This window comes from Carex rostrata, chromosome 34, assembly GCF_964058835.1.
Source record: "Carex rostrata chromosome 34, lpCarRost1.2, whole genome shotgun sequence".
Lineage (NCBI taxonomy): Eukaryota > Viridiplantae > Streptophyta > Magnoliopsida > Poales > Cyperaceae > Carex > Carex rostrata.
In genome coordinates this window covers 2,159,216-2,172,963 of record NC_135951.1, presented here as the reverse complement: position 1 = coordinate 2,172,963, position 13,748 = coordinate 2,159,216, and the positions used below count along the sequence as shown (strand labels likewise).

General features: G+C 35.3%; 1 protein-coding gene and 1 long non-coding RNA gene across 2 annotated transcripts; both read right to left on the bottom strand.

The window, feature by feature from the left end:
- Positions 1–201: 201 nt before the first annotated feature.
- LOC144548858 (putative LRR receptor-like serine/threonine-protein kinase At1g51820) lies at positions 202–13,529 on the bottom strand. Its single transcript, XM_078297571.1, has 10 exons — positions 13,407–13,529; positions 7,310–7,851; positions 6,489–6,981; positions 4,310–4,906; positions 3,696–4,225; positions 2,256–2,585; positions 1,891–2,017; positions 1,569–1,628; positions 1,303–1,483; positions 202–908 (listed from the first exon to the last, which is right to left on the bottom strand). The coding sequence occupies exons 1-10, from the start codon at positions 13,486–13,488 to the stop codon at positions 479–481; spliced, it is 3,372 nt and encodes a 1,123-aa protein (XP_078153697.1). The 5' UTR covers positions 13,489–13,529; the 3' UTR covers positions 202–478.
- LOC144549013 (uncharacterized) lies at positions 5,576–6,291 on the bottom strand. Its single transcript, XR_013509540.1, has 3 exons — positions 6,055–6,291; positions 5,849–5,920; positions 5,576–5,770 (listed from the first exon to the last, which is right to left on the bottom strand). It is a non-coding gene; the product is annotated as an uncharacterized LOC144549013 (long non-coding RNA).
- Positions 13,530–13,748: the final 219 nt, after the last annotated feature.

Sequence of the window (13,748 nt, the reverse complement as noted above, 5' to 3'; positions counted from 1 at the left end):
CCGATCCGGATCGGTATTGGCCGGTAATTCCTACTATGCATATAACCCTACCCTCAAATGACAGCAAGGTTGATTTCCATCCTGGCATCATTTTCTGCACTGCTTGATCAATGGTTCAAAATCCAACATCTGTAGGTGAGAGTGTAAGCAACAGATTACATGATCAATTATTATTACTAGCAATTAATCTATGCAAGTCAATAAAATGAACCAAAATGAATTCATGCAAATTGTTTTATGACACAAGTATAACAGAGTATAAGTCTTCTTAGTAGCAGCTCATGCCATAGGATCCATTTTTCTTACATTCAACCTCACCAAGAAAAACTTTTAAGAAAACAATCTATAAATGCTTAAATTACTATAAGAAAACAACCAGGTTTTTTTTTCTTACAAATAAACAATTTTATATCAAACCTAACCACTGACAGGGTAGGACACACACAGCATGCATCACCTTGCTATCTAACGCTGATATTTATCTTGCCAAAGGTCCATGATCTGGTAGCCCCGAGCCCCCTATTTGTGCCATCTCAAAATTCCCACTATGCTCCCTTATGCTCCCCAAAGCAACGCTAACTATTTCAAAGCTTGACATTTCTAGATCCATGCTTTCTTTGAGCTCAGTCACAACTGCTGTCATGTCAGGCCTCTTAGCACGTAGGTCGGTGCACTTTAGTGCCAGCTCAGCAACTTTCCAAATTGAGTTTAACTTGTATTGGCCTCCCATAAATGGGTCCAATATGCTTTCTATGTTTCCTTGCGAGAGCCTTTGCTGGACGAACTGAGCCAAATGTGTCTTTTGTGGGCCTTGGAGGATTGGCGTCTTGCCGGTGACCATTTCTAGCAAGACAACCCCAAAACTGTAAACGTCACTTTTTTCTATGAGCTGGGAGGTGGAGGCATAACTGCAGAGATATAAAAAAAAAATTAACAAAAAAACAAACAAGTACATAAGTAATGAAAACTAGCAATAATAGATCTTATCCACCCTCAATAAACATTCTTTAGAATTTTAATTTATATACTTTTTGATTTTTATTAAATAAAATTATTGAGACAATTACCATTTTAACCTTACAAAATGTAAAATAATAAAGGGGACATGCTGATGACCCTGTAGAACATGAGTACGACTATTGAAACAATAGGGCAGTTTCATGTCCTTTTGTTACACTAATTACCGATTTGGTTTGAAGGTAAAATACAGGGGCAACAAATCCCATCGCATAGGACCTTGGTCTAGTGCCAAAACGTCTTAAGAAATGACTGAAATAGACTGGAGAGGTAGGGAGAACATACTAGGGATCCAAATAACCAGGTGTCCCGACGATTTTGGTGGAGACATGAGTGCCTGAGAAAGCCCGGACTAAACCAAAATCGGAAACCTTTGCCTCGAGATTTCTGGTAAGAAGAATATTGCTGGTTTTTATGTCTCTGTGAATTAGTGGTGGATTGCACATTTTGTGAAGATACTCTAATCCTGTATTAAATGCAAAAATCAGGTTATTTCCATGACATATCAATCAAGTTATTCCTTGATGGCAATAGTAACAAAATTGACAGACCTTGGGCAGATTCATATGCAATTCTGAGTCGTTGTTTCCATGAAAGGGGCTGAGCATTACCTACAAGTCAAATATGTCAATTATGAAATTTATAAACCAAAATTTTGATCTCCTTGTTGTTTAGCACCTTGTTTAAACTAACATTAAATCCTCATTCTGAAGACTGTCAAGTTTTTATCTGACTGAATTTTACAGTTTGGGTCCTTGATTTACATCAATGCGTTTTTCAATAAATATTGGTGCAGTGAAAATCACTTGCAGAAATATTGATACTAATCTAATTTGAACAAGGGAAACAATTATAGTTCTGCATCTTTACAACCTCTAATCCAATTTTGCAGATTTCCTTCTTGCATGTACTCGTAGATGAGAGCGATGTAATTTCCGTCCTTGCAGTAGCCAAGTAGTGAGACTAAGTTCTTGTGATGAACCCTTGACAACTTTTCAACCTAGATAAAAATTTGCGGTACATTCTGCCTTAGATTCTCTTCCTTTAAAATGATACTCTGATCTAAATATTTTCCATAGTATACAATATATTCAAAGTATTACTTCCTTTAAAGTATGAATATTCAGGTAACCTATGTTCCTGTAAGAAGAAATGCAGAACATAAATGTACTGATGCAAGATATAGTTAATCATGCATGGCGAATGCTACAACAGTGAATGACAGATACTCTTGTTACCTCATTCAGAAACTGTTGAGTCCCTTGCGTAGATGACTCCGAACACACTTTGACGGCAGCTTCATTTCCATCTCCAAGTCTTCCCTTAAAAACTTCACCAAACCCCCCACTTCCAATTTTTTCTCTAAAGTCATTTGTGATAAGCTTCAGCTCAGAAAAGCTAAATACTTTTTTGTTGAAATTTAATCCATCTCCTCCAGTCCCAGACTCGCTAGGGTTATTTGGGTCATCAAGTACATGAGAACTATTTCCCGTACCAAATGTTCTAGGATCTACAAATATTAAATAATTTATCAAGGACATGAGATGTAAGTGGGTTGATGTATTTATCTACAAATATTAAATCATTTATCAAATGTTTCAAAGAAATGCAACAATCAGCTAATACGAAAAATTAGGCAAACAGTGTAGCTAGTTCATTCAGTTAACTCCATTGAGGAGAGATCGCCAGGTCAATTTTTCATTCCCTTGATCTGCGGGTATAAGTACCTTTCATATTTATGTGCTGTTTTGTATTCAAGGTGGTATTCAATAATCCGATGCCTTTCAAAATTACATATATGCATATACCAATAAAAAAGCTCTTGATCTCATGCCATCCTAGAAGGAAAAGTGTGTAATGCAACCAGTCTTTTGTTCAATTGGTCAAGGCAATTACTAAGTAGATACATATATGCATATACATATATGCTTTCTGTGTTAGAGGTTGTAGGTTGAAAACTCTACTGGAGGATCTCATGGGTGTTGAAATTAATGTTTTATTTTGGGAAATAGTAAACTTATTAAATTGGTCATATAGTCAAATGTTTGGGTGAATGGGCCAACAATGGGTTATTTAAATAGTAAACTAAAAAGGCCTTGAATAGGCCGACAATGAGTTATTTAGAGTTGGAAGTTTTGATTTCACCTTTTTTTATAAAAGAAATTAAATCATTATGGAACAACTACCTTTCTTTTTCTTTAGGCACAAAAAGAATAGTGCCACTGATCCAACAATCAGCAACACGATAACAACAGCCACAATTATAAAGATTACAGCTTTCGGGAATTTCTTGTGTCCTGTGTTGGGATAAACTCAGCAATACTACACTGCTTTGTGCCAGTATGCAAAGAATTGAAGAGAGAATAATATTTTTCTGAATAGAAATAACGCTTTATTTCCTTTCTCTCTTACTCAATTACATAGAGTTCTACGATATTTATAACATTACAATGTTTCTAAAATAGACACCCACAACTCCCTAAATTAAGCACCCACTACACAACATGCTGAAAATAACTAACCACTATTCCTACTCTAAATTTAGCATGCACTAATCTGTCCTTGCTATTATAAACATATACTCGAAATAACTTAGCACTACTAACAGTTATTCTAAAAAACGTGCTCCTATTTTTGGATCAATTTTCAACACTCCCCCTTGATCCAAAATTGGTTACTCCAATCTCCTTCCTCATGTTCTCAAACTTGCTAGTGATAATGCCTTGGTTAAAACATCTGCTTTCTGATTTTCTGAATTGACAAATTTCAGCTCGACAATCTGTTTTACCCGAGATGTATTTCAATACTCTCTTTGCTGCTCCAAAGTGATGCTTGGTCGGATTATGCATGTAGCTAGATATCACTCCAACTGCATAGGATATATCTCGTCTTGTATGGGTTAAGTAAATCAAACCTCCAACTAGGCCTCTAAACTTTGTTTCATCACAGAAACCCGTACCATCATCTCTTGTTAACTTCTCATTATTATTCATGGGTGTAGTTGCTGCCTTGCAACTATGCATACCGTTCTTTAGCAAATCATTTGCATACTTTCTTTGAGAGACAAAGACGCTGCCATGCTCTTGCTCTACTTCTAAACCAAGAAAGTAATGCAACAATCCGAAATCTGTCATCTCAAACTCCTTTTTCATGCTTGCTCGAAATTCTGTTAACAACTTCTCATTTGTGCTCATATATATCATATCATCTACATACAAGCACACGATCAACAACTCTTCTTAACATACAAATTGGGTTCACTCTTGCTTCTTCAAAGATTGTAGATCTTTGCCTTCCACCTTCTGTACACGCCATGAAAAGCATGAATTGCTCTTTCTTTTTTTCTTCACAGCATGCTTGCTGTTCTTCCCTTTGTTTTCTGAAACAATCGGCTTGCACACAGCCATATCTGTTCTGCTAGAAGAACTGGACATCTTTTTGTCGTGCTGAAACTCAAACTCGCCAAATCTACAATGGCCACGTCCACCTCTGCCTTGAGAGGACTCCCCCTTTCTGTAGAATGCCCTTTCATCTCCTTTCTCCTTTGATCTGAACTTTGCTTCATGGGTCTGCAGTGATCCCATCAGTTCATCAAAGGAATAGGTTGAAAGATTGTTTGATTCTTCAATTCCTGCCACCATGTGATCAAATTTTGTGCTACACTTCTCAGCACCTTTTCCACCATGGTTTGCTCTAAGATGTTGTCTCCATATGCTTGAATTTGGATGACAACGATCATGACTCTTCACCAGAAAAATCTGCATTGATTCTTCTATTTTCATATGCAACAAATCTCCGTGTAGGATTTGTCGTTTGATTGCCACAACTCGAGAACTTCCCTGAAATGCCGTCTTCAAGGTTGTCAATGCTTCTTTAGCAATTGTTGCTGCTGCAATTCTTCAAGGTTGTGCACCAATTGACTCTACCATCAATTGCAAATTGTCTCTACCTTCAATTGCTTGCCCACCGAACCTGGCTCTGATACCATTTTGTTGGGATAAACTCAGCAATACTACACTGCTTTGTGCCAGTATGCAAAGAATTGAAGAGAGAATAATATTTTTCTGAATAGAAATAACGCTTTATTTCCTTTCTCTCTTACTCAATTACATAGAGTTCTACGATATTTATAACATTACAATGTTTCTAAAATAGACACCCACAACTCCCTAAATTAAGCACCCACTACACAACATGCTGAAAATAACTAACCACTATTCCTACTCTAAATTTAGCATGCACTAATCTGTCCTTGCTATTATAAACATATACTCGAAATAACTTAGCACTACTAACAGTTATTCTAAAAAACGTGCTCCTATTTTTGGATCAATTTTCAACATGCTGGTCCATCGTCAGTGCTGTTAAATCTGAAATTTAATACTTTGGTTAAATTATATGTATACATGCTACTCGATGGTTTGTTATTCTTTAGTTTTTTGTGAAATTATTTATGTTGCTCCTTTAAGAGAACAAATGATAAAGGTAATTGTCTGATAGTTTTTGCACAGTTTTGGAACATCCAAGCACTGGATGCCAGGCTGTCACTACTAACGGATGTATCTACTTAGTAAACAAATTTCTAAACTAAAGAAATGGCATTTGAAACAAGTGGTAGGACTAAAGGATTATTAGTTTCATCATATCAACATGGGTAAAATAGGCATACAGCACTGTCAATTGACCATCATTTTGTCTTTTTTGGAGACCAGGAGGAAGTGTTCTTGAAAGCCCACTGTTTTCTGAGAGATCCCTGTAATTAAAAAGAGCATAAGATGAGACGGTGGGAATTGATGCTGTGGCTAAAAAAGAAAGGGTTCTCTTGTCGTACAAGAATGTAAGTGATGCTAATTCATCCAGAGAATTAGGAATGTTGCCCGACAGATTGTTGTGAGATAAGTCTCTGAAAGGATTTTAAAAGAGAATTTCATGTCAAAAACTTATTAATTGCTAAGTTACAAGTTACAATAATGTAAGTGATGTTATAATAACTTGCCTAACATAGTTTTATTTTTGCTGAATGTTAAACGAACTTACAATTTCTCAAGCTCAGTTAGGTATCCAAATGCAGATACCATTGCCCCAGTTAATCCACTGGATGATAGATTTCTGCAAAAAAATAGAACCTAATTGCTTCTGCAGAAGGATCAATGCAGAAAGAAGATTTTAAGAAAGCATTATATTGTATGTAAAACTTACAAAACTGTGATCCTGGGAATATGAGAGGAATTAATTGTACACGTAACCCCAGTCCAACTGTAGTTTGTAGGAAGACAAGGATCACCGTTCCAATATTTTCTGATACTATATGTTGCCTTGATTGATTGAATGGCACTAACTGCATGGAAGTTAAAATTCTTTCAGAATTTTTTAAACTATTTCTGATGAAGTTTGTTTGTCAGTAGCAGAATTAATCCACTGAGGATAATGAACAATATTGAGATTCAATATAGAAAATTATAGAGATGTACCATCTGTGGCATCTGTTGGCAACATTGTCACTGGTAAGATTGTATACAACTCATATGCATTGAGTATGGGTGGGAGAGTTGCCCTTGTGGAACTCTTGAGGGACACATTATAGTTTGTCAGGAATGTAGTTGTGTAGGAAACAAACCCTGCGGTAAGGTATTTTAAGGGAACAGGGTCCTTGTCCGCTTGTTCTCCATTTGCATAAACGTCGAACTCCCTGAGACTAGTGTTTTGCACAATTTGGATCTCAGCAAAATGGAGCACGACAAAGAAGATAGTCGACCGGTTAGGTGTCGACCATGTTATGTCAATGGAGTTGTTTTCTATTGAGGGAACAGCAGCTGTCTGTAGCACCCGGGATGGAACCTCAAATGTAAAGCCGTCAATAACAGAGCCTGTGGATATTGAATTCCATGAAGATTCTGTGTAACTATACCATAGCCGGTCGTGTTCATCATCTGGGTACCTGCTCGCAACCAACAAAAGAGATTCCTAATTATTGAATTATGTTCTGCACAATATCAGATTTTTAAATAGAATTTTATATTTTACTGAACTTTATATATCCAAAAATAAATGTCACTAGTTTCATGAGGTGAATTGAACGATTTTTGCCTATTGGAATTTTGAAATAAACTATTGTAGGTTAATTAGAAGAATATAGCAGGTCTAGAAAATATAGATGATTAAAATGTTTGATCAATAAATTCTCACAATGGACAAATTCAGGATGCATGTCAAAGTGATATTATAACCAAAAGTAAGCCCTGAAGGAGCAAATGTTCCTTCTCTTCATAAATGCTATATTTTGCATATATACCAACGAATTATTTGATCCCATGTCTACCCTAGAAGACAGATTCAGAGATTGGGTAGCGTTTGCAAGTTCATAAAGAGTGCTAGACAATGGTCTCAACTCCAACGCAGAGATGAAAGGAGTCCCGAGTCCCTTGTTCACCAGACAAACTTGTATACAATTAGCAGGGGCAATAGCAATAATCTTGGGAGCATAAAAATAATCAGGTCGAGAGATGCTAACAGTAAACCAGAAATTGACACCAAAATATAAATCAAAGCTGGGATTTTTTTCTAATCCATCATAGTTCCCATAATAGAATGTTGCTCTCACAAGATATTTTAAACCTTCTGTTACTGGCGTTAGAGTGTAACAGTTTTTAGTACCATTAGGGAACTTCCTAAGGGTCTCAAGATCTTGGTATTCTTTATACGGTGTGTAATAACTAGAGACTTTGTCATTCAACCCCGTGTCGATATATTGATCATCAGATACGTATGTTAAACCTGTAAAGCTGTCAACATAACTCGTGTTGCTTGTAACACCACAGTCTATGTTTATGAAACCTGCAAAGAGAAGAAAATTGTAATTGTTGATCAAAATGATTTCGTTAATTTTGAGTGTTTTTCTTTTTTCTTTTGGAGTAATCATCTAACATATACTGGCAAGGACCTTACGCACCAATGTTGCGACTGATCAATATGTACAATAACAATTTTGTTTTTCTAATGGTGGCATTTTTTTTTTAAAGCGTTTGTTTGGCAACAAATGTTTCACGCACACAAAGTTCATGAACATGAAATCTCTGAAATAAATTTACACAAAATGCAAAAATGCATATCGAGAACTATTCAGTTTCATTGCGTGAACATTTACAGATAATTTTAAATAAAAAGATCGAATACGTTTGGGGGGGGGGGGGGGGGGGGGATTTCAATTCAGTCAAACCAAATTAATTTTTCTATGATTATTAATTGGGGAACTATTAGCCCAAATGATGATTGAAAAATATCGCATACTCGATTGTAATTCCTATATATATTCAAAAGAATATGGATGTATAGAGGCCATTTTTCCTTATCGAAGAATGAAAAAAAATTAAGAATTTATTATAAGTTTCTTCATATTGTAATACATATCTAAGCAATGTACACTTATAATTACCAATATCCATAATTAAAGTGAGATTCTTCAAATAAAAAAGAATACTCATTAATTCAGAAGACATGCATGATATTAGCCCGAATAAACAAGTACTTTTAATTGTTATATTCTATAACTTGTGCCATTTAGCCTAGAAATGGGACGAATGTTGGAAGGGATCGATATCGGTCAACTTATTAATTACAGTTGATAGAGAATAATAAATTAGCACACCAAGCTTATAAGAAAGAGGTTAATTTTTAGGACGCTGATAACAATCTCTGCAGTCCCCACCCCGCATTTATCCCCGTAGATACTGCCAAAAAAAACATGAGGGAACCGCTCAATCATTAATGAGTGTTTAAAAAACTGTTAGTATTTAGAATAATTATATGAAACCCCCCAATCTCATCCCCCCATTTTCTCCGCACTCTCTCTCTTCCTTAACTGCCATATATCCCCCCACTAATTTCGTTAAAAGTTTTCTTTTATCCCCGCATTAAATTAGACTACCATTTAATATCAATCCCCGTATTAATTATGTCTTCCTCTAATAATAATTTCCGCATTAATTATTCCTTTAAAAATAATCTCCGCATTAATTATACTGTTATCTAATAACAATCCTCGTTAATAAATGCTTATCTGTTAATTGATGTTCAAACAAGTATTTATCATTATTTCTGATAAGTATTTACCCTTCTAACATAGAGTATTTATCCATGTAACATAGAGTATTTATCATTATGTCTGAGAATATTTATCATTGATATTTTATTGTAAGTTACAATTATGTTTGAGAAGTATTTATCATTATGTCTTACAGTATTTATCATTGATGTTTTACTATAAGTGCAATTATGTTTTAGAAGTATTTATCTATGCAACATACTGTAAGTGCAATTATGTTTTAATGTATTATTAGAGTTTCTAATATGATGTAATAGTTTTTAATCCAGTTTCAGGGATATGGGAGAGTTTCTTATTTAGAAACTATGTAGTAAAGTTTCCTATAAAGAAAATATTTATAAACTCTATGTTGACCAAATGATTGGCTCAATTGTTTCTCCTTTTCAATCCGACTTAATAAAAATCTAAAATTAAATTCAGGAATGTGAGAGTTAGAAACTTTAGAGACCTTAATTTCTAAAAAGTAGTTGACAATCCGACTTAATAAAAATCTAAAATTAAATTCAGGAATGTGAGAGTTAGAAACTTTAGAGACCTTAATTTCTAAAAAGTAGTTGACAATTATTTAGAAATTCATTTGAATTGCTGGGATGTAAATGCTCTTACGTACACATCCGCCCGTGTAAGAATTCATATTTCATTTTAAGTTCAAATAATACATACAAATTGCTCAACATATTTTTTATAGAAAAATTTGTACTTGGAGAACAAACTTTATTATTTAAAAAATTTAACTATTATTTTATATTGATAGAAAATTATTACTTTCGGATGCACGAGTGCAAAAAACACGACCATACAAGAAATATGCATAAAAATTCCACTTTTGGAGAAGGCGCTTGCGCGAAAAAAACTCCAACATGCACACACAATCTAAAAGTTTCAAACTATGTCAGTAAGTCACGTTTATTTGTAAACAGTTTGTTAATATTAAACTGTGTACGGTTGTACCATTTCATACACGGTATTTTATTTAAAGACCGTGTATTCTTTTATTCATTTTTCAAACACTGTTTTTTAGTTCAAGCCGTGTACGGTTCATTCACGTCTCTCAACCATAACCTCTGTTAGTATTTATTTCTTGTGTAGTAATCACCGCTCAACCACCTCTTCACACACACTTGCTACATTTAAGTTAACCCCCCTCCCTTAATTTGTCTCTTCATTTCCATTTTCTTCCCTCCGATAGGTGTTGATATAGTCTTTGTCCCTCATCTTCATTATTTCCACCTCATATGCACTTAGAGGAACTATGATGAGCTATAAGACTAGACAACCCCGATCAGACGAAGAATAGGGAAATGAATATTCAATGACTAGAAATTGTGTTTTCGATCATCAGAATATGAAGGTTTAATCACAGTTTTTCTTATCAGAGGAACCTTGCATGGATGTGAGAAAAATTACTTCTATGGAGAGATTCCTTGATTGAGAAAAGTTGTGAATAACCTTCCGAATCTTGATGAAATTAGAAATAGTAGCAAGGTCCTTCGGTATGAAGTTCATTTTATGATTCTTTATTGGCTAGTAACACGAATTAAAAAAATAAAATATATATTAATTAGCGTACACAGTTCTATAGAAACGATTGTGTATAAACCCCTTTGAATTAGAGTTTTTGTTTTTTCGTGCCTATTTTTATAAAGTATACATGGTTTTGGAAGGACCCATGTCTTTTTACATTCACTATACACGGTTGTTTTCTTTGAACCGTGTAGATTAATAGTTAGGGTTTTTACATTTTGGACACCTCTTCGAATTTTGCCCTGTTTTTAATTATCAACAACTCCACCGCTCCCCGTCCTATTTATACTCTGAACTAGGCCTGCTAATGAGCGGTAACTCGCTCAAAACTCGGCCCGGCCCATTCATTCTTTCATTAGAACCCGACTCGGCTCGACTCAACTTTGAAGAATAAAGCCCGACTCGGCTCGGTCCATTAGACTCTTTAGGCTCGGCCCAAACTCGGCTCAGTCCATTGGACTCTTTAGGCTCGGCCCGAACTCGGCCCGAACTCAACTCAAACCTAAAACTCGGCTCAAACTCAATTAACTGTAATATATTTCAAAGGCATGTCTGTCTCACCACCTCTTTTGTCCGGCTATGGCACTATCCCAATAACTTCTGTAATTCTTTCAAAATAAATTCTGGTTTTGTGTATATTGATGCGGTGCTTGCTGCTTTTGTAACTCAATTCATTACAAATTCCTTGCTCTGTAGGTGACCCAACTATAACTAATGTACATGAACAGAAAATGTGGTTGAAGTTAATTCCAATTATGTTATTTTTTCAGTAAATATTAGAGGTTAAGCCATCAAACTATTTAATATCTACAAGGAGATTTTTCATCTGAATTTCAAACGCATGATCTTTCACACTATATCGTCTTTGCATAGGTATAAAATACCCTTAACCAGTCCTAGACAATGCCTATGTATGATACTCAGCCACACATGCACCATGAAGTGCTACTGTCACAATGAAATGCAATGAAAAGCATTATTTTGACCTCTGCTGACAAATTGAAGGACTAAATTGCAAAACCAATTCCACAGTCAGATAAAGCATTGAAAAATACATGAAATGGACTCAAACTTTGCATTTTTCTGATTTTTCTACACAAAGTTATGAATTTTCAAAGTTCATATTTAAAAATGAGAGAATTCTGAATTTTCCTGTCAAAATGACAGTCCATGCCCCTGACAGGAGAAAAATTCCTAAAAATGTAAATAAAATCTCTAAAATGGTAAAAATTGGTATACAAGCCCTTAATCTATGTCTCTTTGGTTCCGTAAAACAAAATTTACAACCCATGTACAAAATTCATGAGAAAATGGATCAGACAGATCTACTATATGCTGATCATAATCATCTATTTACAAAAACAACATAACAGTAGTTAGTATTTCATGGCTAGAATAGCAAAGAGCTCTGCAAAATAAATTTGGAAACTATGAACCGATTGTTACATGGGCTTATTTGGTGTTTAATTGTATATGGATAATAAAACGAGAACTAAACCAAAGCTTGATTGAGCCTCATATCATAAGTGAAAAAAATAGGTTAGGTGAGACAACACTGGCCTCAACAAAGTCTCTATGGAACAGTGAAGCTTAATCCATGGTTAATCAAGGCTTAATTTGCTAAATAGGAGAGACCACCTTAATAAAATAAATCATTAATGCACTGATACAGAAATCCATCAGAGATGCAATACAGACTTGGACAGAGATAAATACAAAAGAAGAACAAGGAAAAGGTGTACGGACAATAAAAGCAAGAAACTCATATAAAATGCACATCCAGTCGACACCATTCCAAGTCGGTGGCCTACCAGTATCAGAGATAGAGATTTTGTTTCCAATTTAACAAGACCCACAAAATAAAAGCACCGAGACCCACAAAATAAAAGTATCAGATAGAGATTTATCAATTTTTTTATAAGTTACAACAGATTTTGTTTTCAATTGAAACAACTCAGAGAGAGAGAGAGAGAGAGAGAGAGAGAGCGCGTACCGAGCGAGAGACTGATGGAGCTTCTCCTAGCGGAGCGACGAGAGCGATGGAAACTGGAGAAGAAGAAGAGAAACGGAGCTTCTCCTAGCGAAGCGAAGGAAAGCGAAAGAGAAACAGAGCGATGGTTCGACCCAATGGGCGGCCCGGCTCGGATCGGATCGATTAGGGAAAGGATGTTCTATTTCGAGTTCGAGCCGAGTTCGGGCTTAACTCGAATTGAGCTCGGCTCAATTTGACTCGTTTAAGAGCCCAGCTCAAAGCCCATGAGCCGGCCCGGCTCGTTTAACAGGCCTACTCTGAACTCCTTGATTGGTCTCTCCAGCTCCCTGTTCACTTCTCTCTTAGGGTTTCATATATAACACTGATGTCTCTTTAGGGTTATTGCACCGCTGTGAGAACCACTAATTTTCTAACTCAGTAAGCTAGCTTTTGCGTGAGTAAGAAGGATTCGAAGTAGGAGGCCAAGACTAATTGTGAAAGACATAAAACGAAGGATTTTCTCCTCCTTTGTTTCTGTCTTTATGCGTCTAGTCTCCGTCCCGATTTAAAAAAGGATAATCTTTTAATTTGTGTACGTTAATCTTTTAAGTTCCGGTTTATATATCTTGAGTTAGGCTTGAAAAAATAAATATGAAACTGATGGAGTATAAACTGGATTTACATGCATAAACTGGCTTTAATATGTTTATTCCATGATGATGTATAAAATCAAGCAGGTACGTGGAATTTATTAAAATGAGATGAAAGCAAAAATTTAACAAAAATTGTTACCGTTAGAATTTGGGTTCTGGCCTTGAACACAAACGAAGACTAGGAGCACCAATATCAGAAGATACGAGCACCACAAATCCATTCTTCCCAATCAATTGCAACATCCCATAACCTCCTCTCAAGTCACACAAAAGTTTGATTTCTGCCTCTTATATATTGCCAAGAAATCAACCTAGGTAGTTGACACGTGTTTTTGTTTAATCAACCTAGGTAATTGATAAACTAATTAATCTAATTATAACATATGCTATTAGTTTGCAAATATTAAATTTAAGGGACGATTTATTAAATTTAGTGACAGCTGTTTTTGTTTAATCATGTACGCAATTAAGTTGTTAATAA

Bases quoted from the DNA above. Each gene is read 5' to 3' on its own strand.
- LOC144548858 (XM_078297571.1), bottom strand. From the start codon at position 13,488: ATGGATTTGTGGTGCTCGTATCTTCTGATATTGGTGCTCCTAGTCTTC. The intron at 6,982-7,309 runs GTATATATGCAA...TTCAATAATTAG, and splicing joins TGGGATCAAATAATTCGTTG to GAATCTCTTTTGTTGGTTGC. The intron at 1,484-1,568 runs GTCTGTCAATTT...CATTTAATACAG, and splicing joins TGCATATGAATCTGCCCAAG to GATTAGAGTATCTTCACAAA.